The sequence below is a fragment of the Carcharhinus amblyrhynchos genome, chromosome 2, assembly GCF_965287045.1.
Source record: "Carcharhinus amblyrhynchos chromosome 2, sCarAmb.v2.hapA, whole genome shotgun sequence".
In the NCBI taxonomy this organism is placed as follows: Eukaryota; Metazoa; Chordata; class Chondrichthyes; order Carcharhiniformes; family Carcharhinidae; genus Carcharhinus; species Carcharhinus amblyrhynchos.
In genome coordinates, this window is record NC_137325.1 from 142,013,865 (window position 1) to 142,041,742 (window position 27,878).

At 48.1% G+C, this 27,878-nt stretch overlaps 1 protein-coding gene across 1 annotated transcript; it reads left to right on the plus strand.

Moving 5' to 3' along the window:
* Nucleotides 1–1,278: 1,278 nt before the first annotated feature.
* LOC145361729 (vasoactive intestinal polypeptide receptor 1-like) lies at nucleotides 1,279–25,893 on the plus strand. Its single transcript, XM_080217657.1, has 10 exons — nucleotides 1,279–1,374; nucleotides 3,883–3,980; nucleotides 4,074–4,206; nucleotides 7,457–7,610; nucleotides 9,398–9,458; nucleotides 11,846–11,915; nucleotides 12,851–12,942; nucleotides 16,817–16,946; nucleotides 18,076–18,117; nucleotides 25,602–25,893. Exons 1-10 carry the CDS (start codon nucleotides 1,279–1,281, stop codon nucleotides 25,770–25,772), a joined length of 1,047 nt encoding a protein of 348 aa, XP_080073783.1. The 3' UTR covers nucleotides 25,773–25,893.
* The last annotated feature ends 1,985 nt before the right edge of the window (nucleotides 25,894–27,878 follow it).

The following is a 27,878-nucleotide window of genomic DNA, read 5'->3' on the forward strand; positions in this document are numbered from 1 at the left end:
GCAGTAAAGAAGGTGAATAGTATGTTGGCCTTCGTAGCAGGAAGCTGTGAGTGAGGGGATAGGGATGTTCTAATGCTATTGTACAGGGCATTGGTGAGGCCAGACCTGGAGTATTGGGTACAGTTTTGGTGTCCTTATCTGAGGAAGGATGTCCTTGCTATAGAGGGAGTACAGAGAAGGTTTACCAGGCTGATTCCTGGGATGGCAGGTCTGTCATATGAGGAGAGACTAAGTTGGTTAGGATTATATTCACTGGAGTTTAGAAGAGTGAGAGGGGATCTCATAGAAACTTATAAAATTCTAACAGGGTTAGACAGGGTAGATTCAGAAAGAATGTTCCCAATGGTGGGGGAGTACAGAACTAGGGGGTCATAGTTTGAGGATAAGGGGTAAACCTTTTAGAACTGAGGGTGAGGAGAAATTTCTTCACCCAGAGGGTGGGGAATGTGTGGAATTCACTCCCACAGAATGGAGTTGAGGCCAAAACGTTGTGTGATTTCAAGAAGAAATGAGATATAACTCTTGGGGCTAAAGGCATCAAGGGATATGGAGGGAAGGGGGGGAGAAATCAGGATATTGAATTTGATGATCAGCCATGATCAAAATGAATGGTGGAGCAGGCTCGAAGGGCCAAATGGCCTACTCCTGCTTCTATGTTTCTAATGTGTCGGTGCAGACCCGATGGGCTGAAGGGCCTCTTCCACACTGTGTGATTCTATTATTCGTTGAAGTCATTTATGTGCTGAGCATTTTATCACCTCCCCCCTCAACCCACCACCTACCTCCTGCCTCTCTCCCCTCTGCCCCCCCGCATCCTTCCTCTGCCCTCTACTTTCCCCCTCTGCCCCTACCTTCCCTCGTCTGCCCCCCAGCTTCCCCTCCGCCCCCTCCACTTCCCCCTCTCCCCCCCACCTCTCCCCTCTGCCCTCCACCTCTCCCCTCTGCCCCCCCACCTCCTCCCTCTGCCCCCCACCTCCCCCCTCTGCCCCCCACTTCCCCCTCTTCCCCCACATCTCCCCTCTGCCCTCCACCTCCACCCTCTGCCCCTCACCTCTCCCTCTTCCCCCACTTCCCCCTCTTCCCCCACATCTCCCCCCTGCCCCCCACCTCCCCCTCTTCCCCCACTTCCACCACATCTCCCCTCTGTCCCCCTCCCCTCACCTTCCCCATCTGCCCCCCACTTCCCCTCTCTGTCCCCTACCCCACCCCACCAGCAAATCCATCCTCAGTCCAGCCTGTATATCTGACACAGTTGCCTTGTTTGTGTTTTTAGGGGTGATGTACCGTAACTGTACAGAGCGAGGCTGGAGCAAGATTATGCCAAGTTTCAAAGTGGCTTGCGAATTCCTGACCGTATCTTCGAATGAATCCGGCGTTGATATGGTGTGTGTTAAAGCATGCTCCCGGAGAGACCACAGCCTTCATAACTATAGCTCGTGAAATCCGTACAAAAAACATCTGAAAAACAGGAACATTTACAACCAATCTAGAAATACCAGCACAGGAATATTGATTACAACCCTGGGGGACTAGTCATTGATGCGTGTGGGATCTACCTAATGCCATTGTTTCATTATTTATTAGTGTCACAAGTAGGTTATATTAACACTGCGATGAAGTTACTGTGAAAATCCCCTAGTCGCCACACTCCGGCACCTGTTCGGGTACACAGAGGGAGAATTTAGCACGGCCAATGTGCCTAACCAGCACGTCTTTGGGACTGTGGAAGGAAACTGGAGCACCCAGAGGAAACTCATGCGGGCACAGGGAGATCTGCACAGAGAGGGAAGGCGATGGCCTAGTGGTATTATCACTAGACTATTAACCCAGAAACTCAGCTAATGTTCTGGGGGACCAGGGTTCGAATCCCACCACGGCAGATGGCGGAATTCGAATTCAAATAAAAGATATCTGGAATTAAGAATCTACTGATGACCATGAAACCATCGTCGGAAAAACCCATCTGGTTCACTAATGTCCTTTAGGGAAGGAAATCTGCTGTCCTTACCCGGTCTGGCCTACATGTGACTCCAGAACCACAGCAATGTGGTTGACTCTCAACTGCCCTTGGGCAACTAGGGATGGGCAATAAATACTGGCCCAGCCAGCAACACCCATGCCCCATGAATGAAAAGAAGAGGTGACTTCAGCTGGAATCAAATCCAGGTCCCTGGTACTGTGAGACAGCAGTGCTAACCACTGTGCCACCAAGCTGCCTCCCATTGATAACAACTCCCCATTTCCCCAGTTTAACCATTTCCCCCACTTTACTGTAATCCCTTTGCCTTTTCTTCACTAAACTTGAACAACTTTGCTTTTTGTCTCAAATCGCAGTTATAACTCGCAGTTTAATATTTTTACTCAAGTGCTATTTTAAATCCTTTTTTAATTGCACAATCCAGCTGGCTTCAACAGCCACTTGTAGTAACAAGTTTAATTACAAGTTTAACAATCCTTTGCATGAATGTATCTCTCCTTTTCTGATGCCTCCAGTGCTAGGGGTCATTTTGTGCTAACTTTCTGCTAATTTACTAGCGAGGGGAAATCATCATTGACATGTTTTTTCAAACACATCGGTTCGATCAACTTTCCCCCGGTATTCTCTTTTCTCTTCCTGCACCCAATGCTGCATTATGACAGGCCTGTTTCCATAGCTAGTAAATCCCAGAATGGATTGCAGTCCAACGACACAGTGACACAGTGGTTAGCGCTGCTGCCTCACAGCACCAGGGACCGGGGTTCGATTCCCAGCCTTGAGTCACTGTGTGTGCAGAGTTTGCATGTTCTCCCCGTGTCTGCGTGGGTTTCCTCCGGGTGCTCCGGTTTCCTCCCACAGTCTGAAAGACGTGCTGGTTAGATACATTGACACAAACAGGCACCAAAGTGTGGCGACTAGGGGATTTTCACAGTAACTTCATTGCATTGTTAATGTAAGCCTTATTTGTGACACTAATAAATAAACTTTTTTTTCTCTCAGTTCCTCTCTTCTGAACAGAAACCTCAAAAGGGGAGGAGGTGGCACGGTGGTGTTGTTACTGGACTAGTAACCCAGAGACCCAGGGGGACCAGGTTCAAATCCCACCACAGCAGATGAAAAATCTGGAATTAGAAATCGAATGATGACCTTAAAACCATGGTCAATTGTTGTAAAAAAAACCCATCTGGTTCTCTTAGAGAAGGAAATCTGCCAGCCTTACCTGGTCTGGCCTACATGTGACTCCAGAGCCACAGCGATGTGGTTGACTCACAACTGCCCTCTGAAATTGTCTATCAAGCCACTCATTTCAAGGGCAATTAGGGATGGGCAATAAATGTTGGTGTTTATCCACATCCCATACTTACCTAGGATGGATGTCAGAGGTAGGTTCTTTACTCAGAGGGTAGTAAGGGCGTGGAATGCCCTGCCTGCAGCAGTTGTGGACTCGCCAACTTTAAGGGCGTTCAAATGGTGAGTGGATAGGCATATGGATAACATTGGAATAGTTTAGGTTAGAGGGTCTTTAGATTGGTTCCACTGGTCGACGCAACATCGAGGGACTGTACTGCACTGTAATGTTCTATGTTCTATGGAAGAAAAGAAAGTTAAATTGTGTTTGGCTGACAGCGACGATAGCTGAAGAATATATGTTGCCCAGGGCACTAGATAATTAACCGGGTTAACTAATTAATCGGGTTAACTGCCCTCTTAAGTGGCTGAGACGAATAGCAGCTAGGGATGGGCAATGAATGCAGGCCTCAGCCAGCAACACTCATATCCCGCAAACGAATAAAAAATATCTTGTACTCATGTTATATCTGCTTCATCCCTGCAGCGCACTATTAATTGATGCAATTTACCTGTTGTATTTTATTTAAAATATGAATCTTTCCTCACTCAACTAGAAATCCTACTATCTGACAATTAAACAAGTGTACACTGCAGGATATGCAATATCAGTGATTGCCCTGGTAACCGCAACCATAATCTTTACGGCTTTCAGGTATGAGGTTTTATACGTCAGTGGGTTTGCAGAGTTGCTTGGCCCGTACCTTGGCGTGCGTGACTAACTATCTGCCCCTCTTCCCACCCCCAGAAAATTTCATTGCACTCGCAATTACATCCATCTGAACCTCTTTGTGTCCTTCATCCTACGAGCAGCTTCTGTTTTCACCAAAGACGCCATTTTGTTCTCGAACAGAAGAATAGACCATTGTTCCATCTCAACGGTAGGACATCCTTGAATAGCTTTTGGCTGTCTAAGTTTAGCACATGTCGGGAGAAACAGTAAGACCCTGGCCCACCCCCCCACCGGTAACTGCGAAAGATCCCATGACCGGGGGGTAAGGCTGAGGAGGCAGTGTCCTCGTGGCATTGTCGCTGGACGGTGGGGCAGCAAGGTGGCACGGTGGTTAGCACTGCTGCCACACAGCGCCAGGGAGCCGGGTTCGATTCCTGGCTTGGGTCACTGTCTGCGCGTTCTCCCCATGTCTGTGTGGGTTTCCCCTGGGTTCCCCTGTTTCCTCCCACAGTCCAAAGGCGTGCGGTTTAGGTGGATTGGCCGTGATAAATTGAACATAAGAAATAGGAGCGGGAGTAGGCCATCTAGCCCCTCGAGCCTGCCCCGCCATTCAATAAGATCATGGCTGATCTGATAGTGGATCAGTTCCACTTTCCCGCCCTCTCCCCATAACCCTTAATTCCCCTTGCCTATCAGAAACCTATCTACCCGTGACTTAAATATACTCAATTGCCCCTTAGTATCAGAGGGACTAGCTAGGGTAAATGTTTGGGGTTATGGGGGTAGGGCCTGGGTGGGATTGTGGTCGATGCAAATTCGATGGGCCGAATGGCCTCCTTCTGGACTGTAGGATTCTATGATTCTATGGTTATAATAATCCAGAGACCCAGGGTAATGATCTGGGGACCCGGACTCGAATCCCACCATGGTAGATGGTGAAATTTGAATTCAATAAAAATCTGGAATTAAAAATCTAAGGGTGACTATGAAACCATTTTGGAGACTCCAGAGCCACAGCAATGTGGTTAACTCTTGAGATGTCCCTCCGAAATGGAGAGCAGTCAGGGATGGGCAGTTAATGTTGGCCCAGACAAAGGCACCCACATCCTGTGAATGAGTAAAAAGTGTATCTTAGCATCCTGGCCAACACTTAACCCTCAACCAAATGCATCAGACCAGATTAACTGGGCACCACACACACACACTCCTGTTTGTGGGATCTTGCTCTTTTTATTCATCCATGGGACATGGCCGCCCCTGCCTGGCCAGCATCTTTTGCCCATCCCTAGTTGCCCGAGGGCCGTTGAGGGTCAACCACATTGTTGGGGCTCTGGAATCACTTGTAGGCCAGACCGGGTAAGGACGGCAGATTTCCTTCCCGAAAGGGAAATTAGTGAACCAGATGGGTTTTTACGACAATCGACAATGGTTTCACGGTCATCGTTCGGCATCTAATTTCAGATATTTTTTACTGAATTCAAATTTCACCATCTGCCGTGGTGAGATTCGAATCCTGTTCCCCAAAACATTACCTTGGGGTCTCTGGATTACTAGCCCAGTGACAATACCACTACCCTAATGCCTCCCTGGTAATGCTATGCAGTTATCAGTTGCCATGTTTCCCACATTGGAATAGTGTCTAATCTTTGAAAAACAGAAGGAAAAAGGGAAATAGTTCAGACCGATATTCTTATTTCCCTGTTTCACTGGTGTTCCGTTTTCAGAAGTCTCACAACACCAGGTTAAAGTCCAATGGGTTTATTTGGTAGTAAATGCCACTAGCATCCAGGGTTTGTCCCTTCGTCAATTTATTTATCATGAGGGTGAGCAATTTATATTCCTCGGTCTGTGCCTCCATCAGGGATCCCTGAGCAGGGGTCAGCTTCCGCAATACCGGATGGCCCTGCCGACGGGAATGGCTGGTGAATTCCGCCCTGGATCTGTGAGGGAGGCGAGGGTTACAGGATGGGAGGAGCAAGCAGTAGAGTGGAGTTGAGACCACATTCGATCAGCCAGGGTCTTATGCGATGACGGAACAGGCCCGAGGGGCAGAATGGCCTATACTTGCTCCTAATTCTTATTCCACTAATGAATTCAATGTGGAATTCTGGAGAAAGCCCTGTTTCCCGGGGAGGCCGGATCAAATATGGAACTGATTAGCACAAGAAGTTATTGGGGTACGTTAAATAGAAAGTCGTATAGATGCACGAGAGGGAGAGAAATAGAAGGGAATTGAAACGTGGGTGCAGGCTCATATAGAACCATCGAAACCCTACAGTGCAGAAAGAGGCCATTGGGCCCATCGAGTCTGCACCGACAACAATCCAATCCAGGCCCTATCTCCATAACCCCACGTATTTACCATACTGGTCCCCTTGATACTATGGGACAATTTAGCATGGCCAATCCACCTAACCTATACATCTTGGGACACTAAGGGACAATTTATCATGGCCAATCCATCTAACCTATACATCTTGGGACACTAAGGGACAATTTATCATGGCCAATCCACCTAACCTATACATCTTGGGACACTAAGGGACAATTTATCATGGCCAATCCATCTAACCTACACATCTTGGGACACCAAGGGACAATTTAGCATGACCAATCCACCTAACCTACACACCTTTGGACACTAAAGGACAATTTAGCATGACCAATCCACCTAACCTACACACCTTTGGACACTAAGGGACAATTTAGCATGGCCAATCCACCTAACCTACACATCTTTGGACACTAAGGGACAATTTAGCATGGCCAATCCATCTAACCTGCACACCTTTGGACACTAAAGGACAATTTAGCATGGCCAATCCATCTAACCTACACATCTTTGGACACTAAAGGACAATTTAGCATGACCAATCCACCTAACCTACACATCTTTGGACACTAAGGGACAATTTAGCATGGCCAATCCACCTAACCTACACATCTTTGGACACTAAGGGACAATTTAGCACGGCCAATCCATCTAACCTGCACACCTTTGGACACTAAGGGACAATTTAGCATGGCCAATCCATCTAACCTACACATCTTTGGACACTAAAGGACAATTTAGCATGACCAATCCACCTAACCTACACATCTTTGGACACTAAGGGACAATTTAGCATGGCCAATCCATCTAACCTACACACCTTTGGACACTAAGGGACAATTTAGCATGGCCAATCCATCTAACCTGCTCATCTTTGGACACTAAGGGACAATTTATCATGGCCAATCCATCTAACCTACACATCTTTGGACAGTGGGAGGAAGTGGACCACCCGGAGGAAACCCACGCAGACACAGGGAGAAAGTGCAGGCTCTACACAGATAGTCACTTCGGGCTGGAATAGAACCTGGGTCCCTGCGCTGTGAGGCAGCAGTGCTAACCACCGTGCCACCCGAGCATCGATGCCTCTAACTAGCTTGCTGTAATTTTCTTTCCTCTTTTCCAGGTGACGTGTAAAGCCTCCATCACGTTCTTTCAGTACTGCATTCTGGCCAATTTCTCATGGCTTCTGGTGGAAGGGCTATATCTGCAAACACTTCTCAGCCTAACATTTGTATCAAACAAGAAGTACTTCTGGTGGTACTGTTTACTTGGTTGGGGTTTGTATTTTCTGTCTTGTTTCCAATTTCAAGAGCCAGGCAGTGGCACGGGGGGGGTGGTGGGGGGGAGCGCTCACATGTATCTCATGTACCACTTCATCGATTCTCCCAAGTAGCGTCTGGAAGGGGGTAGATAAGTGATTTTATCACCGAGGGCTATTGTATTTTACCCAGAGGCTGGTAACCCACTGCCTGAAAGGATGATTGAGACAGAAACCCCAGTAACACTTAAAAAGCACGTGGACAATGTCTTTTATTAATTCTTTCATCTGATGTGGATCAGAGGTTTACAGCATGGAAACAGGCCCTTCAGCCCAACTTGTCCATGCTGCCCAGTTTTTATAATTAAACTATTCCCAATTGCCCGCGTTTGGCCCATATCTCTCTATACCCATCTTACCCATATAACTGACTAAACACTTTTTAAATGACAAAATTGTACCCGCCTCTACTACTACCCTTGTTCTTTGTTACCTCTGGCAGCTCGTTCCAGACCCTCACCACCCTCTGAGTGAAAAAATTGCCCCTCTGGACACTTTTGTATCTCTCCCCTCTCACCTTAAACCTATGTCCTCTGGTTTTAGACTCCCCTACCTTTGGGAAGTGATATTGACTATCTAGCTGATCTGTGCCCCTCATTATTTTATAGACCTCTACAAGATCACCCCTCAGCTTCTTACACTCCAGGGGAAAAAGTCCCAGTCTATCCAGCATCTCCTTATAACTTAAACTATCAAGTCCCAGTAGCATCCTAGTAAATCTTTTCTGCACTCTTTTTAGTTTAATGATATCTTTTCTGTAATAGGGTGACCAGAACTGTTCCAAGTGTGGCCTTACTAATGGCTTGTACAACTTCAACAAGATGTCCCAACTCCTGTATTCAATGGTCTGACCAATGAAACCAAGCATGCTGAATGCCTTCTTCATTCTGTCCATCTGTGACTCCACTTTCAAGGAACAATGAACCTGTACCTTTAGATCTCCCTAATACCCTACCAGTATTTGTTACCCATCACTAATTGCCCCTTGAGGAGGTGGCGGAGAGCTACCTTCTTGAACCTGCTGCAGTCCCTGTGGTGTAGGCACACCCAGTAAGAAGTCTGACAACACCAGGTTAAAGTCCAACCGATTTATTTGATAGTAAACTCACAAGCTTTCGGGGTTAGCCCCTTCGTCAGGTGAATGGAGAGTTCTGGCCTCAGACAGAGCATATAACAGCACAGACAGTTTACAGATTACTGATTAGAATGTGAGTTTTTACAACTAACGCGCTATTCAAGTCTTAAAGATGCAGACAATGTGAGTGGAAAGAGCATTAGGCACAGGTTAAAGAGATGTGTATTGTCTCCAGACAGTACAGTAAGCGAGGTTTTGCAAACCCAGGCAAGTCACGGGGGTTACAGATAGTGCGACATGAACCCAAGATCCCTGTTGAGACCGTCCTCATGTGTGCGGAACTTGGCTATCAGTCTCTGCACAGCGACTCTGCGCTGTCGTGTGTCGTGAAGGCCGCCTTGGAGAATGCTTACCCGAAGGTCAGAGGCCGAATGCCCGTTTCCGCTGAAGTGATGGGTTGAAGGGTTATGGGGAGAAGGCAGGAAAATGGGGATGAGGAACATATGAGCCATGATCGAATGGCGGAGAGGATTCAAAGGGCCAAATGGCCTAATTCTGCTCCTATGTCTTATGAGCTGACGAAATGTATACTAGATTTTCAATATGTTAGTTCATGCCGTGATGTGTTTGAGTAGTAGTTTTCCAACCAATGTTTTTTTGATCTATCTCAGGAGCACCGGCCGTTGTGCTGGCATTGTGGATCTTTACAAAGCTACACATTGATAACAAAGGGTAAGTCAACTTTGAAACCTGGAGCCTGATTTTATCTCTGAGTAAAATGGTTTGGGGTGAGTTAAAAGTGGGCCCCAGTAATATACACATCTCAACCTCGCAGAGTTTCATCCAGAACCTCAGGCCCTCACAGGCTGTGGTAGGGTAGCTGTAGATAGGATTGAAACGTAGAAGCAGGAGTAGGCCATTCAGCCCTTCGAGCCTGCTTGACCAGTTATTAAGATCATGGTTGATCATCCAATTCAATAACCTGATTCCCCCTTCCCCCCCTTATCCCTCAATCCCTTTAGAACTGGAGCTTTATCTAATTTCTTCTTGAAATCACACGACAGTTTGGCCTCAACTCCATTCTGTGGGAGTGAATTCCACACATTCCCCACCCTCTGGGGTGAAGAAATTTCTCCTCACCCTCCGTTCTAAAAGGTTTACCCCTTGTCCTCAAAGTATAACCCCCTCGTTCTAGACTTTCTCACCATCGGGAACATTCTTTCTGAATCTACCCTGTTAGAATTTTATAAGTTTCTATGAGATTCCCCTCTCACTCCGCTAAATTCCAGGGAATATAATCCTAATCAATTTGGTTTGTCCTAGATGTCTCCCCTGGCTAGTGAGTCTGGAACCAGGGGAACACAGTCAAAGAGTAAAGAACAGACTATTTAACACTGAGAAGAGGAGACATTTCTTCACACAGTGGGTGGTGAATCATTAAGTGGTCAAACATGGGAACTTTCTGTTGATTGCCATGCGCTGTTCCCCCATCAGCTGATGAATCAGTACTCCTCCATGTTGACCACCTCTTGGAGGAGGCACTTGGAGGGTGGCAGAATGTTCTCTGGTGGGGGCTTCCATGTCCATCATTAAAGAGTGGCTCAGAAGCACCACCACAGACTATACTGGCCAAGCCCTTATGGCCTCAACCTAACCCTGGTTGTTGGCCGTGTCTGCAGCAGGGAGCCAACAAAAGGGAAAGACATACTTGAGCTCATCCTCAGCAACGTGCCCGCCACGGATGCCTCTGTCTATGACAGTGTTGGTAGGAGTGACCACGGCACAGTCCTTGTGGAGAGTCTTTACCCAGTCTTTACCCAGCGGGTGGTGAGGGATTGGAATGCCCTGCCTGCTGCAGTTGTAAATGCGTCTAGTTTGGGGGCGTTTAAGAGATCTCTGGATAGGTTTATGGACGAAAAGGGATTGGTATAGGCTAGTGGGTCATTGTTTTTGTAACTGGTCGGCGCAACATCGTGGGCCAAAGGGCCTGTTCTGCGCTGTAATGTTCTATGTTCTATGTTCTATGAGACAAAGTCCCACTTCCACATTGAGGTACCCACTGTGGTGTTGGGTGGCACTCCCACCGTGCTGAATGGGATAGATCCTGAATAGATCTAGAGACTCAAGACTGGGCATCCCTGAGGGCCATCAACAGCAGCAGAATTGTACTCGACCACAATCTGTAGCCTCATGGCCTGGTATATCCCCCACTCAACCATTACCATCAAGCCAGGAGATCAACCCTGGCTCAATGGAGAGTGCAGGATGGCGTGCCAGGAGCAGCACCAGGCATACATAAAAATGAGGTGTCAACCTGGTGAAGCCACCAGACAGGGCTACTTGCAAACCAAACAGCATAAGCAACAAGTAACAGACAGAGTTCAGCGAACCCTCAATCAACAGGTCAGATCTAAGGTCTGCAGTCCTTCCACATCCAGTCGAGAATGGTGGTGGGCAACTAAACAACTCACTGGAGGAGGAGGCTCCACAAATATCCCCACCCTCAATGATGGAGGAGGCCAGCACATCAGTGCAGAAGATAAGGCATTCTCAGCAATCTTTAGCCAGAAGTGCCGAGTGGATGGTCCATCTTGGCCTCCTCCAGTGGTCCCCAGCATCCAGACATTTTGATTCACTCCACAAGATATCAAGAAACAGCTGACGGTTTCCACAAACATTCACTCTCTCCACAGCCGACACTCAGTAGCAGCCGTGCGTACCATCTACGAGATGCACTGCAGCAACTCACCAAGGTTCCTTAGGCAGTGCCTTCCAAACCCACCCATCTAGAAAGGCGAGGGCAGCAGATACAGGGGGTGCACCACCATCTGGAAGTTCTCCTCCAAGTCATTCACCCATCCTGACTTGGAAATTTATCGCCGTTCCTTCACTGCCACTGGGTCAAAATCCTGGCACTCCCTCCCTAACTGCACTGTGGGTGTACCTACACCTCATAGATTGACAAGAGGTTCAAGAAGGCAGCTCACCACCACCTTCTGAAGGGACATTAAGGATGGGCAGTAAATTCTAGCACAGCCTGCAAAGTCCACATCCTTTGAATGAATAAAACGTTATGTTATCAGCCTACCATTACTTTAACTGTCTTGATCCACTTCCAGATGTTGGGATGATAACGAGAATGAATACATCTGGTGGATTATAAGAGGCCCTATACTGCTTACAGTTTTGGTAAGTCAAAGCAATGAAATTTTTATTAAATTTATTTATTAGCGTCACAAGTTGGCTTACATTAACACTGCAATGAAGTTACTGTGGAAATCCCCATTTGCCACACTCGGGCACCTGTTCTGTTATACTGAGGGAGAATTTAGCACGGCCAATCCATCTAAACAGCATGTCTTTTGGACTTGGGAAGAAACCAGAGCACCTGGAGGAAACCCACGCAGGCGTGGGGAGAACGCGCAGACTCCGCACAGATAGTGACCCAACCCGGGAATCGAACCCAGGTCCCTGGCGCTGTGAGGCAGCAGTGCTAACCACTGTGCCACCCTTTTGAAGAAGCAACAGGAAGAGCAGACTGGGGCAATAAATGGATGTGGTATAAACAGATTTATAGGAAGCCTCAGAGGGCAAGTAGAGGCAGTGGCAGAATGGTACTGTCACTGAAATAGTGATCCAGAGACCCAGGGTAATGCTCTGGGGACCTGGGTTCGAATCCTACCCACCACAGCGCGTGGTGAAATTTGAACTCAGTAAAAATCTGTAATTAAAAGTCTAGCGATGACCATTGTCAGAAAAACCCATCTGATTCACTAATGTCCTTTAGGGAAGGAAATCTGCCGTCTTTACCTGGTCTGGCCTACATGTGTCTCCAGAGCCACAGCAATGTGGTTGACTCTCAACTGCCCTCTGAAATGGATTAGTGAGCCATGCAGTTGGAGGGCAATTAGGGATGGACAATAAATGCTGGCCCAGCCAGCAATGCCCACATTCCAATGAATAAAAAATTGGAGCAAAATTGCTATTCTGACTCAAATTTAGTTGGGAAAAAACTTGCTTTGTAGGTAAAAATGTGAAGTAAACAGTCTGTAAATGTTTGTTGACAAACGGCCCGTGTGATCAGATTGTTCTATGTTGTTAACTATTTTATATTAATTTCGCAGATCAACTTCCTGATATTTTGGAACATTATCCGTATCCTGGTGCAGAAGCTGAGATCGCCAGATATCGGAGGCAACTCCTCCACTCAGTTCTCGTGAGTACTAGGATCCATACTGACGATAAACTATTCATTTGGGTTAACACAGTGGAGAGAGAGAGAAATGTAGACCTTCCTGCATGCTCAGTTTCCTATGCTAAATGTCATATATTATTGGGTGGCATAATGGCTAGCACTGCTGCCTCACAGTGCCAGGAACCCAGGTTCGCTTCCCAGCTTGGGTCACTGTCCGTGCAGAGTCTGCACGTTCTCCCTGTGTCTGCATGGGTTTCCTCCGGTTGCTCTGGTTTCCTCCCACAGTCCAAAGATGCGCGGGCTAGATGGATTGGATGTGCTAAATTGCCCCTTCGTGTCAGGAGGATTAGCTCGGATAAATGCATGGGGTTACGGGGATAGGATCTGCATGGGATTGTGGTCAGTGCAGACTCAATGGGCCGAATGGACTCTATCTGCACTGTAGGATTCTATGATTCCTCCTCCTGGTAAATTCCTGGCAACAGGGTAGCACGGTGGTCAGCACTGCTGCCTCACAGCGTCAGGGATCCAGGTTCAATTCCAGCCTTGGGTCATTGTCTGTGCAGAGTTAGCACATTCTCCCCGTGTCTGCGCGGGTTTCCTCTGGGTGCTCCGGTTTCCTCCCACACTCCAAAGATATGCAAGTTAGGTGCATTGACCGTGCTAAATTGCCCCTTAGTGTCAGGGGGATTACTAGGGTAAATATATGGAGTTACAGGGATAGGGCCTGGGTGGGATTGTGGCCGGTGCAGACTCGATGGGCCGAATGGCCTCCTTTTGCACTGTAGGGATTCCATGATTCGAATGGCCATTAACTAGTGGGAAAGATATAGAGGAACACATTTACAAGGGCAGTATAGAGGATTGCAAAAATTATAGCATAGTTACGATGGGTGACTTTAATTTTCAGAAACTGAACTGGGATAATAATGTGTGAATGGTGAGATATTTCTGAAATGTATGCCAGAGACTTTTCTGGATCAATATCTTTCCAGTCCAATGAGGAAGGAAGCATTGCTGCATCTGGTTCTTGGAAAGCAGTTGGGTCAGTTGGATCTGGTTGGAAAACTTTTTGGAAAGAGTGGTCATTATATCAGATGGCCTAGACTGGTAATGGGAATGGACATGGAGCAATCCAGAGTAACAATGGCTAACCTGGGCAAGGACGGTGAGAAGGGATATGGCCCAGGTAAATTGGAATCAAAGGTTGGCAGGCAAAACTATAATGGAGCAATGGCCTGCCTCTTAAAGAAAAGATACTTAGGTTAGACTCAAGGTTCATTCTCATGAGTAAGGTCGGTTGGATTAATCTAGAGCTCTGTCATAGGAAAGGAGAAGATGAAACATAGAAACCAAGAGCAGCAATAGGCCTTTCAGCCCTTCAAGATTCTGGTCACCTCATTAACTGTGCGCAGTTCTGGTCGCCTCACTACAGGAAGGATGTGGAAGCTATTGAGAGGATGCAGAGGAGATTTACAAGGATGTTGCCTGGATTGGGAGGCATGCCTTATGAGGATAGGTTGAGGGAGCTCGGTCTCTTCTCCCTGGAGAGACGAAGAATGAAAGGTGACCTGATAGAGGTTTATAAAATGTTGAGAGGTATAGATAGGGTGGATTCTCGGAGGCTATTTCCCAGGGCTGAAATGGTCGCTACGAGAGGACACAGGTTTAAGGTGCTGGGGAGCAGGGACAGGGGAGATGTCAGGGGTAAGTTTTTCACTCAGAGGGTGATGGGTGAGTGGAATCGGCTGCCGTCATTGGTGATGGAGGCAAATTCGATAGGGTCTTTTAAGAGACTTCTGGATGAGTACATGGGATTTAATAGGATTGAGGGTTATAGGTAAGCCTAGTAGGTAGGGATATGATCGGCGCAACTTATAGGCCAAAGAGCCTGTTTGTGCTGTAGTTTTTCTATGTTCTATGTTCTAAGATTACCCCACACACCCATCCCTTCACCCCAGAGTTGAACCTGCAATCTTCTGATAACATCACAATTCACATGGGAATCAGTCATGTTATCCATTAGGCCACACAATCACCACACTTAGGCCATATGACCACCACTTGGCAGATAAAGAGTAGATTTAAGTGATAGCAGGTAGATAGTACGATTGAGGACTAAGCTAAAGTTAGAAGGTTCAGGGAGAAGTAAAAAAAAATAAGGAAAGGGAGAGTGCGAGAAGAGACTGGCAGTTAAAATATATGGGAATCCAAAAATCTTCTACAGCCAGATATGATGTGGCGATACCGGCGTTGGACTGGGGTGGGCACAGTAAGAAGTCTCACTACATCAGGTTAAAGCCCAACAGGTTTATTTGGAATCACGAGCTTTTGGAGCACTGCTCCTTCATCAGATAACTCATACAGTGCTCTGAAAGCTCATGTTTCCAAATAAACCTGTTGGACTTTAATCTGGTGTTGTGAGACTTCTTACTACAGCCATATAAACAGTAAATTTAAGCTGATTTATTAGTGTCACAAGTAAGGCTTACATTAATACTGCAATGAAGTTACTGTGAAAATCCCCTGGCTGCCACACTGCGGTGCCTGTTTGGGTACTCTGAGGGAGAATTTAGTACGGCCAATGCACCTAACCAGCACGTCTTTCAGACTGTGAGAAGAAACCAGAGCACCTGGAGGAAACCCACGCAGACACAGGGAGAACGTGCAAACTTCACGCAGTGACCCCAAGCTGGGAATTGAACCCGGGTCCCTGGCGCTGTGAGGCAGCAGTACTAACCACTGTGCCACTGTGCTGTAAAAGGGTATAAGAACAGAAATGTGACCAACTGGGGACCTAAAATGGTGGGTGGGTAGGGATGTGGGGGGGATGTGGGATGGGGATATGGGGAGTGTGGATGTGGGGGGTGAGTGGGGTGTGGGGTTAGCAGGGGTTGGCGGGGGTGGGGTTGCCAAGGGGGAATATCTCCTCATTGGCAATGGTTTTACCATTGCTGAATCCCTCACTATAAAAACCCTGGGAGTTATCATTGATCACAAGCTGAACTACACTCGCGATATAAACACAGTGGCTACAAGAGCAGGTCAGAGGCTAGGAATACTACAGTGAGTAACTCACCTCCTGACTCCCCAGAGCCTGTCCACCATCTACAAGGTACAAGTCAGGAGTGTGCTGGAATACTCCCCACTTGCCTGGATGGGTGCAGCTCCAACAACACTCAAGAAGCTCGACACCATCCAGGACAAAGCAGCCCCGTTTGATTGGCACCACATCCACAAACATCCACTCCCTCCACCACTCAGTAGCAGCAGTGTGTACTGTCTACAAGATACACTGCAGCATCTCACCAAAGATCCTTAGACAGAACCTTCCAAACCCATGACCTCTGCCATCTAGAAGAATAAGGGCAGCAGATACATGGGGAACACCCCCACTTGCAAGTTCCCCTCCCAGCCACTCACCCATCCTGACTTGGAAATATATCACCGTTCCTTCACCGTCACTGGGTCATCCTGGAATTCTCTCTTTAACAGCACTGTGGGGATACCTACGCCACATGGACTGCAGTGGTTCAAAACACAGGCTGATCACTACCTTCTCGAGGGCGATTAGAGATGGGTAATGGCCTAGCGAGGGATGTCCACATCCCTTGAAAGAATTCTCAATCACTGTGCTATCTTTAGCATCCAAAAATCCCTGTATCTAATGAAGGATCCTAGAGGGATAAAAGGATCCCTTCTTATTTCCAATGGGAGATATTGAACTGAGCGTATCTCACAAAGACATTCCCGGTGACCCTGCGTTCCTGGCCCTGGTGTTCACTCTTCCGATGCTTTGAATTTCCTAAAGAGAGAGGCGGGAACTGTAGTTTGGGATTCTTGAGACGTGTGGGAAGGTTTTTGATAAACCAAAACGCTGAACTTTTTTTTACAGGAGGCTGGCAAAGTCCACCCTGCTCCTCATCCCTCTCTTTGGCATCCACTATATTGTCGGCGTCTTTTTACCCGATCACGTTGCGGAGGACTTGAGACTCCACATTGAGCTTGGGATAGGATCCTTTCAGGTACTGTCCCCATCCTCTATGCTTCAGCGCACGACTGCCACTTATATCGGTCAACGTGGCACGGTGGCACTGTGGGTAGAACGGGGAGAAAGTGCAGACTCAAGTCAGGAATTGAATCCGGGTCTCTGGAGCTGAGGCAGCAATGCTAACCACTGTGCCACCCACCACATTTTGATTAAGTGAATGCAGTAAAATCAAATTAGCAGATTCCATTGCAATACTGAGAGTTAGACCTAGTGAGGTTCCACCCTTTAGATGAACTGCATCATCTGTTCTCTGGCGGCACAGTGGTTAGCACTGCTGCTTCACAGTGCCAGGGACCCGTGTTCGATTCCTGGCTCGGGTCACTGTCTGTGTGGAGTCTGCACGTTCTCCCCGTGTCTGCGTGGGTTTCCTCCGGGTGCTCCGGTTTCCTCCCACAGTCCAAAGATGTGCGGGTTAGGTGGATTGGCCGTGCTAAATTGACCCAAGTGTCGGGGGGTTTGGCAGGGTAAATATGTGGGGTTATGGGAATGGGGCCTGGATGGGGTTGTGGTCGGTGCAGGCTCAATGGGCCAAATGGCCTTTTCCTGCACCGTAGGGTTTCTATAATTCTATTCTACGATAAGGTTTCACAGTGATAAAGTGTCGGATGACTTTTAACTCGAGGATGGAGAGGTGGGGGAAGTAATCTGTCCTCCGCCTCCATAACATCTGGGCAAATCTGAACTCCATGTCTGTGATAGGTCTCAACCACTCCACACAGTGGTGAGCTCCACGTTCAAACTACTCTCCGGGTAGAGAAAACCCTGGATCCTTCCTAATCCTCTCCTGTTGGAACACCGACAAGAGTGCTGGATATAGCACTTGAGGTGAACGGGATCAAAGGTTACAGGGAGAAAGCAGGATTATTGAGTTGGATGATCAGCCATGATCATGATGAATGGGGGATCAGGCTCGATGGGCCAAATGGCCCCATTCCGCTCCCATCTTCCATGTTTCTATAAAACTCCGACCATAGCAAAATCGGGCATGTTCTGAAATGAACCCAGTATCGCTTGGAATGGCCAGACTTAGAGCAATATTGAGGAGTTAAATATAATCGCAGAGCTCAAACCTAACTGACCTGAATCCTTCTTCTTTGAAACAGGGCTTTGCTGTGGCTTTACTATACTGCTTCCTGAACGGAGAGGTAAGGCATTATTGACTGTGGGAGGGGTGAGAATGAGACATTGTAGTGAGGAGAGCAGAACTCAATAGTAGGAGTAGGCTTGTTTCGAGCTTTCTTGCAACTCCTTGAAAATTTAATTGCCTTTAGCTGTTTCACATTAGAATATGGGTCAGGAGGCTAGGGGATTTTCACAGTAACATAAGAACATAAGAACATAAGAACATAAGAAATAGGAGCAGGAGTAGGCCATCTAGCCCTTCGAGCCTGCCCCGCCATTCAATAAGATCATGGCTGATCTGTCGCTGCTCAGTTCCACTTTCCCACTTTCTCCCCATAACCCTTAATTCCCTTGTCTATCAAAAACCTATCTACCTGTGACTTAAATATATTTAATGAGGTAGCCTCCACCACTTCAACGGACAGAGAATTCCAGAGATTCACCACCCTTTGAGTGAAGAAGTTCCTCCTCAACTCTGATCTAAACTGCCCCCCCTTTATCTTGAGGCTGTGCCCTCTAGTCCTGCTATCCTTTCTAAGCGGGAAGAATCTCTCTACCTCTACCCTATCCATCCCCTTCATTATCTTATATGTCTCTATAAGATCCCCCCTCAGCCTTCTAAACTCCAACGAGTACAGACCCAGTCTATTCAGTCTCTCCTCATAGGCCAACCCACTCATCTCCGGTATCAGTCTAGTGAACCTCCTCTGCACTCCCTCCAAGGCCAATATATCCTTGCACGAGTGTGGCGACCAAAACTGCACACGGTACTCCAGCTGCGGCCTCACCAGTACCCTGTACAGTTGCAGCAAGACCTCCCTACTTTTATATTCTATCTCCTTCGCTATAAAGGCCAGCATCCCATTCGCCTTCTTGATCACCTGCTGCACCTGCAGACTGGGTTTTTGCGACTCATGCACAAGGACCCCCAGGTCCCTCTGCACCGTAGCATGCTGCAGCTTTTCACCTTTTAAATAAAAACCCCTCCTGCTATTATTTCTGCTAAAGTGGATAACCTCACACTTGCTAACATTATACTCCATCTGCCAGGTCCAGTAACTTCATTGCAGTGTTAATGTAAGCCTACTTGTGACACTAATAAATAAACTTTAAATACTAAAGCCTCTGTGTGCAGTGTAACGGCGCTCTCATTGTATTTGCAGCGTGCTGCACAGCTGTGTGACAAATTGTCATGGGTGTTTCACCATGACAGCTGTTTATACTTGCAGTACATTCTGTGCTACTGTTATAGAAGGCGAGGATTCTTTTAATGCCCAGGTATTTTGCAAAGGTATAAATCAAAATTGAGTACATGGGATTTAATGGGATTGAGGGTTATCGATAGGCCTGGTGGGTAGGGATATGATCAGCGCAACTTGTGGGCCGAAGGGCCTGTTTGTGCTGTAGTGTTCTATGTTTAAAATAATAAGAGAACATTTTGGTGTTGCCTGTCTCTTGGCCAATTGAATTTTTCACCTTAATTGCTTTTTGGAGCAATATCCCTAAAATCCAATCCCAAATCTTTTCGATTTAATTGGATTTGATTTATTATTGTCACATGTATGAACATACAGTGAGGAGTATGGCTTCTTGTGCGTTATACAGACAAAGCAAACCGTACATAGAGAAGGAAAGGAGAGAGTGCAGAATGTAGTGTTACAGTCATAGCTAGGGCGTAGAGAAAGATCAACTTAATGCAGGGTAGGTCCATTCAAAAGTCTGACAGCAGCAGGGAAGAAGCTGTTCTTGAGTCGGTTGGTGTGTTAGCTCAGGCTTTTGTATCTTTTTCCCAATGGAAGAAAGTGGAAGAGAGAATGTTCATATTTCTTAACCAACTCGCTGAAATTAACAGTACAAAATCCGCTGAGTGTCATTGCTGCAAGTGGCTGGTTAGAGTCATAGATTCTCTACAGTGCAGAAGGAGGCCATTCGGTCCATCGAGTCTGCACTGATCACAATCCCGCCTAGATTCTACCCCTGTAACCCCACATATTTACCCCGCTAATGCCCCGACACTAAGGGTAAATTTATCACGGCCAATCAACCTAACCCACACATCTTTGGAGTGTGGGAGGAAACAGGAGCACCCGGAGGAAACCCACAGTTGGTTAATGGAATGAAACATTTCATTTACTTTGATGTTTCTGATAGACAAGGGGAATTAAGGGTTATGGGGAGAAAGCGGGAAAGTGGAACTGATCCACTTCAGATCAGCCATGATCTTATTGAATGGCGGGGCAGGCTCGAAGGGCTAGATGGCCTACTCCTGCTCCTATTTCTTATGCTCTCATTTATGTCAAATAGGAGGCAGAGAGTGGGGGTCAATGGGTGCTATTCGGATTGGCGGTTGGTGACTAGTGGGGTGCCCCAGGGGTCGGTGCTGGGGCCTCAGCTATTTACCATTTATATAGATGATCTGGAGGAGGGAACCGAGTGCAGGGTGTCGAAATTTGCTGATGACACCAAGATTGGGGGAAAGGCAAATTGTGCGGAGGGTGTGGAGAGTCTGCAGAAGGATCTAGATAGGCTGGGCGAATGGGCCAGGAAATGGCAAATGGAATTTAATGTTGGCAAGTGTGAGGTGGTCCACTTTGGTAGGAAGAATGGTAGGAAGGACTATTACTTACGTGGCGAAAAACTGCAGCAGGCGACGGTGCAGAGGGACCTCGGGGTCCTTGTGCATGAGTCGCAAAAACCCAGCTTGCAGGTGCAGCAGGTGGTCAGGAAGGCGAATGGGATGCTGGCCTTCATAGCGAGGGGGATTGAATATAAAAGTAGGGAGGTCTTGCTGCAGCTGTATAGGGCATTGGTGAGGCCACAGCTGGAGTACTGTGTGCAGTTTTGGGCGCCGCACCTGCGCAAGGATATTTTGGCCCTGGAGGGAGTGCAGAGGAGGTTTACTAGGCTGATACCGGAGTTGAGGGGGTTGAGCTATGAGGAGAGGCTGAATAAACTAGGCTTGTACTCGTTAGAGTTTAGAAGAATGAGGGGAGATCTCATTGAGACGTATAAGATGATGAATGGGATGGATAGGATAGAGGTGGAGAGACTCTTCCCGCTCAAAAAAGACAGTAGGACTAGGGGGCACAGCCTCAAGATAAAGGGGAGGCGGTTTAGAACGGAGTTGAGGAGGAACTTCTTCACTCAAAGGGTGGTGAATCTCTGGAATTCTCTGCCTGTTGAAGTGGTGGAGGCTGCCTCGCTAAATATTTTTAAGAAGCGGGTTGATGAGTTTTTGATAAGAGAGGGGATTAAGGGTTATGGGGAGAGGGCGGGAAAGTGGAACTGAGCCACGACAGATCAGCCATGATCTTATTGAATGGCGGGGCAGGCTCGAAGGGCTAGATGGCCTACTCCTGCTCCTATTTCTTATGTTCTTATGTTCTTATGTTTGGCCTCTGTTTGAACACAGAAGGATAGGGTTAAAAACTTCCTTTTTTTCTTATCAAAACCATTAAGCTCCTGTGGGGTGTTGACAGGGTGGATGTGGAGAGGATCCTTCCTCTTATGGGAGAATCTAGAACTGGGGAGCGGGGGGGTCACTGTTTAAAAATAAGGCTTCACCCATTTAAGACAGAGAGGAGAAATTTCCCAACTGGAGGATGGCATGGCAGCACAGTGGTTAGCACCGCTGCCTCACAGTGCCAGGGACCTGGGTTCGATTCCCAGCTTGGCTCACCGTCTGTGCAGAGTCTGCACATTCTCCCCGTGTCTGCGTGGGTTTCCTCCGGGTGCTCCGGTTTCCTCCCACAGACCGAAAGACGGGCAGGTTTGCTGGATTGGCCATGCTAAAATTGCCTCTTAGTGTCAGTGGGATTAGCTGGGGTAAGCGCATGGGGATAGGGCCTGGGCGGGATTGTGGTCGGTACAGGCCCGATGGGCTGAATGGCCCCCTTCTGCATTGCCGGGTTCTATGAGCTAATCGAGCAAAAATTTGGGCCTTTGAGTTCAGCATCTACTTTCCACAGCAGAGGAGGTGGACAGTGGGTTTAAAACCCATCTGGTTCCTTGGGGAAGGAAATCTGCCATCCTCACCTGGTCTGGCCTACATGTGACTCCAGGATCCACAGCAATGTGGTCGACTCCCAGCTGCCCTCTGAAACGGCCGAGTTGTATCAAGAAGGCAGCTCACACCACCTGCAATTAGGGATGGGCAATAAATGCTGACCAGGGACCCCCATGTCACAAGAATAAATAAAATAAAAAGGATGTTAGGGGTTAGGGCAGATACCTCGAAGTATGTTGTGAAGTCTGATGCCCAATAGCTTTTCTATTTAGCATTAGTTTGAGAGTAAGGTGTTTCCCCGCTTGGAGTACTGTGCGCAGTTCTGGTCGCCTCATTACAGGAAGGATGTGGAAGCCATTGAAAGGGTGCAGAGGAGATTTACAAGGATGTTGCCTGGATTGGGAGGCATGCCTTATGAGGATAGGTTGAGAGATTTCGGTCTTTCCCGTTGGAGAGACGAAGGATGAGAGGCGACCTGATAGAGGTTTATAAGATGTTGAGAGGTATTGATCGGGTGGATTCTCAGAGGCTATTTCCCAGGGCTGAAATGGTCGCTACGAGAGGACACAGGTTTAAGGTGCTGGGGAGCAAGTACAGAGGAGATGTCAGGGGTAAGTTTTTCACTCAGAGGGTGGTGAGTGAGTGGAATCGGCTGCCGTCGGTGGTGGAGGCAAATTCGATAGGGTCTTTTAAGTGACTTCTGGATGAGTACATGGGACTTAATAGAATTGAGGGTTATAGGTAAGCCTAGTAGGTAGAGATATGATTGGTGCAACTTGTGGGCTGAAGGGCCTGTTTGTGCTGTAGTTTTTCCATGTTCTATGTTTCATTCCAGGTACGACGCTATTGACACACTAGGAAGCTTTTATCAAAACGAACTTTATTTTAGCAATAGTTTAGCTACAACAAATAAACTAGCTTAACTTTTACCAGTTGAAATACTTAAATCTGACAACATATAATTCTTAACTAGTAACCTATCTCTATTAGTTCCAATTCAAACAATACTTCTCTTAAAGATTTGAACTTCTTTTCAAAATTAGTTAGCAACACACAGGCTTACCTGCTGGAACTTGGGCTGCTAGTTTTTGGGTCTCCAGGACACCTCTGGTGGAGGGTATTAGCTATGAGGAGAGATTGAATAAACTGGGATTGTTGTCCCTGGAAAGACGGAGGGGATATCGGATAGAAGTTTATAAAATTATGAGGGGTTTGGATAGGGTGAGCAGTTGGAAGCTTTTTCCCAGGGCTGGTGTATAAGATTTTGATGGGTATCGATAGAATAAATGCAAGCAGGCTTTTTCCACTGAGGCTGGAGGAGAGAAAAAAACCAGAGGGCATGGGTTAAGGGTGAAAGGAGATAAGTTTAAAGGGAATATTAGAACAAAGAACAAAGAACAAAGAACAACACAGCACGGGAAACAGGCCCTTCGGCCCAACGAGCCCGCGCCGCCGTCCCACTGTCTCAGTGACCTATTCATGATTTTAGTCTACGCCTAATCAGGGAGGTCCAATATAGGGATAATTTAGTACCCAATCAATCAGCCTAAAAGCACATCTTTGGGATGTGGGAGGAAACCGGAGTACCCGGAGGAAACCCACACAACCACAGGGAGAACGTGCAAACTCCCACAGACACAGGCCCAAATCCATGTGTCCGCACAGCGACAGAGATAGTCTCTGAGCTGTCATGTTGCCCTCGAGATGGTTTTTGTTTAGGGGGGGGATTCTTCACCCAGAGAGTGGTGGGAGTGTGGAATGAGCTGCTGGATAAAGTGGTAAATGCGGGGTCACTTTTAACATTTAAGAAAAGCTTGGACGGGGTTCATGGATGAGGGGGGTGTGGAGGGATATGGTCCAAGTGCAGGTCAGTGGGACTAGGCAAAAAAATGGTTCAGCACAGACAAGGGGGGCCAAAAGGCCTGTTTCTGAGCTATAAATTTTCTATGGCTCTATGGTTCGAAATGACCATTACAAGGGGTCACAATTTCAAGGGGAAAGGTTCAGTGGAGATCTGCGGGGGAAGTTTTTTGCACAGAGGGTGGTGGGGGCCTGGAATGTCCTGCCAAGTGAGGTGGTTCAGAGACATCGACAGAGATACGTTAGCGACATTCAAGACTTATCTGGATAGCCACATGAATAGGTGTGGTACAGAGGAATACAGGTCTATGTCAATATGATCGGTGCAGTCTTGGTGGGCCGAAGGGCCTGTTCCTGTGCCATACTGTTCTTTGAGAAAGAGACGCAGAGGTCTATTTCTCCAAGCAGGTCCCAAACAGCAGCCTCCAGGGAGAGAGAGAGAGAGAGAAAGAGAACTCTTGCTTTTTCTAGAACCCGGCAGCAACTACCTGCTTTTCCCTATAAGATTAACCCCTCCCATTAAGCACATGGCTCTTGTCAATCGACCTAATCTTTTGGACTGTGGGGGGAAACCGGAGCAGCCGGGGGAAACCCACGCCGACAACGTACAAACTCCACACAGGCAGCGACCCAAGCACGGGAACTGAACCCGGGTCCCTGGTGCTGTGAGGCTGCAGTGCTAACCACCGTGCCACCCACCTTCGTGGGAAATTTCTTCCTGAGTATCTCTAACCATCGTAAATAGGTGTGGATTTGGTGAAGGGACACTGGCCTCGTGGGAGTTATTTCTGTGGGGGAGAAGGGATAGAGGAAATTGCAGGGCTGTGAGGAAAAAAAAAGTAGCAGAGAGGAAACGACTTGGAAAACGCAACTGAAGAGCTGAAACAGGCGTGAGTGCGAGTCTGTCTTTTCTGAGTGGGAAGAGTCTCTCCACCTCTATCCTATCCATCCCATTCATCATCTTATACGTCTCAATGAGATCTCCCCTCATTCTTCTAAACTCTAACGAGTACAAGCCTAGTTTATTCAGCCTCTCCTCATAGCTCAACCCCCTCAACTCCGGTATCAGCCTAGTAAACCTCCTCTGCACTCCCTCCAGGGCCAAAATATCCTTGCGCAGGTGCGGCGCCCAAAACTGCACACAGTACTCCAGCTGCGGCCTCACCAATGCCCTATACAGCTGCAGCAAGACCTCCCTACTTTTATATTCAATCCCCCTCGCTATGAAGGCCAGCATCCCATTCGCCTTCCTGACCACCTGCTGCACCTGCAGGCTGGGTTTTTGCGACTAGGGGGCACAGCCTCAAGATAAAGGGGGGGGCGGTTTAGAACGGAGTTGAGGAGGAACTTCTTCACTCAAAGGGTGGTGAATCTCTGGAATTCTCTGCCCGTTGAAGTGGTGGAGGCTGCCTCGCTAAATATTTTTAAGAAGCGGGTTGATGGGTTTTTGATAAGAGAGGGGATTAAGGGTTATGGGGAGAGGGCGGGAAAGTGGAACTGAGCAGCGACAGATCAGCCATGATCTTATTGAATGGCGGGGCAGGCTCGAAGGGCTAGATGGCCTACTCCTGCTCCTATTTCTTATGTTCTTATGTGTGTCCAAAGACCGGAAATCTCTGACCTGTCCTCTTGTCCCCTCAGGTCCTTGCTGAGCTGAGTAAGTATCTGAGAGGCTGGCGCTCGCAGAAGGATCTCTGGCTAAACGGTAGACACAAGCAGAGTTCCTCGACGGACAGCAGTGGAATTAGCTACGTCACTCACATCTCCCTGCTGGAGAAGCTCAGTCCCCAACGGAAATCGTTGGAGAACTGAGGCAGCCTTGGGCCCGGCGTGGAACAGTTGTCTCGTGCGTTGCGTTTCATAAGCTATTTATCAATAACGAATAATGGAGATGACTCGATCGGGTTTGTTTCCCTCGCACGAGAGTTACTTCGGCCTCTGATCGGTGCCCTCGGTCACGAAGTGGTTGTTTCTCGTGGTTGCTTGCGGGGAGGCCGGTGTCCCTCCGCGGGGAAACGTGGCGTAGGGAACTCCCCCAAACTGCTCTGCAGGTCTCGCTTCCCCTCCAGACGCTTCAGCTTAACACCCGGAGCTGCGAGGTCAGACCCCACTCCAAAAGACGCAGGCGGCAAATCTACACTGGTACAGCCACTGAGGGAGTGCTGCACAGTCAGCGGTGCCATCTTGAGGGTGGGCAGGCATCCGCCCCCCCCCCCCCCCCCCCCCCGCCACCGTCGGGTGAAGGCAGAAGATCCAGTGGCACAGAGAGCCGGTCTGAGGCACTGACCGGCTGGCACGCTGGTGTAAGAAATCGGAGCAGGAAGCCTCAGGCCTAGTCGGCCATTTTGTACCATCCTGTTCAATCTCCTGCCTCGACAGTGCTTTCCCGCTGGATCCCCTTATTTCCACTTGAGTCCAAAAGCGTGTTCTATCCCGCCCATTGGACACTTGAGCATTCACGGCCTTCTGGGGTCGCGAATTCCTCAAATCTCTCACCTCTGTACAAAATGGCCGACCCCCTCATCCTGCCCCAGTGTTCTCGACACTCTAGCCTAGGGAGTGGCCTTTCACCTCCCCCCCCCACCCCTCACCCACCCCACTGCGAGCGGCTACCTCTCAGGTGTGATCCGAGACTCAGTGAACGATCATGGGAGGTGGCACAATGGGCCAGAGCCAATGGGTACCCAAATATACGGGCAGACACAAGAAATCAGATCAGGAGTGGGCTGCATGGTCTGTCTAGCCTGTTCTGCACCCCCAACTCATAGCACCAGGGACTCAAGTTCGTTTTCTGGTTTAAGTCACTGTCTGCACATTCTCCCCATGTCTGCGTGGGTTTCCTCCGGCTGCTCCAGTTTCCTCCCACAGTCTGAAAGATGTGGTTAGGTGCATTGACCACGCTAAATCCTGTGCCACCATTGAGGGGTGACAGATATATAGGACGGATGTCAGAGGTAGGTTCTTTACTCAGAGGGTAGTAAGGGCGTGGAATGCCCTGCCTGCAGCAGTTGTAGACTCGCCAACTTTAAGGGCGTTCAAATGGTCAGTGGATAGGCATATGGATAACATTAGAATGGTGTAGGTTAGATGGGCTTTAGATTGGTTTCACGGGTCAGCATAACATTGAGGGCCGAAGGGCCTGTAATGTTCGTATAGAATCATAGAAACCCTATAGTGCAGAAAGAGGCCTTTCGGCCCATCGAGTCTGCACCGAACACAATCCCACCCAGGCCCCACCCTCATATCCCTACATATTATACCCACTAATCCCTCTAACCTACACATCCCTGGACACTAAGGGCCAATTTCTTAGCATGGCCAATCAACCTAACCCACACAGTTTTGGACTGTGGGAGGAAACCGGAGCACCCAGAGGAAACCCACACAGACATGAGGAGAGCGTGCAAACTCCACACGGACAGTGACCCGAGCTGGGAATTGAACCCAGGACCCTGGAGCTGTGAAGCAGCAGCACTAACCACTGTGCCACCCCTTATGTTGCCTTCAGGTATCCCACACTTCAGGGTTGTAATTAATTAAAGGCAGATAAGTCATTAAATTTGAAAGATTAGGCAAGAGGATGCGATGAATGAAGGGGTAATAATTAAGTTGAGTTCCGATGATAAACAGGATGACGGTCCGGTACAGTTCCGAGGAGGTGCTGCATTGTCAGAGGTGCTGCCTTTCAAACAAGACTTCAAAGCGTCTGCCTCGCTTGGGCGGATAGAAATGAAATTCCTATGACGCAATTTGAAAAGATGGTATTAACAGGGCGGGGGGATATTTTTTTGCCCTGCCCGCCCTGGGAATTGTAGCGGATGGAGAAGGGGGGGATGCATGGATGATGCAAAGATCCATTGACCTCGGGTGGGATTTCCCAGCGAGCGGATCGGAAAATCCTGCCCTAGGCGTCTCGGC

Excerpts from the sequence above, each read along its gene's own strand:
- LOC145361729 (XM_080217657.1), top strand. The coding sequence starts at position 1,279 with ATGTACCGTAACTGTACAGAGCGAGGCTGGAGCAAGATTATGCCAAGT. Across the intron at positions 9,459-11,845 it reads CTACACATTGATAACAAAGG|ATGTTGGGATGATAACGAGA; the intron begins GTAAGTCAACTT and ends ATCCACTTCCAG. Across the intron at positions 16,947-18,075 it reads TTGGGATAGGATCCTTTCAG|GGCTTTGCTGTGGCTTTACT; the intron begins GTACTGTCCCCA and ends TCTTTGAAACAG.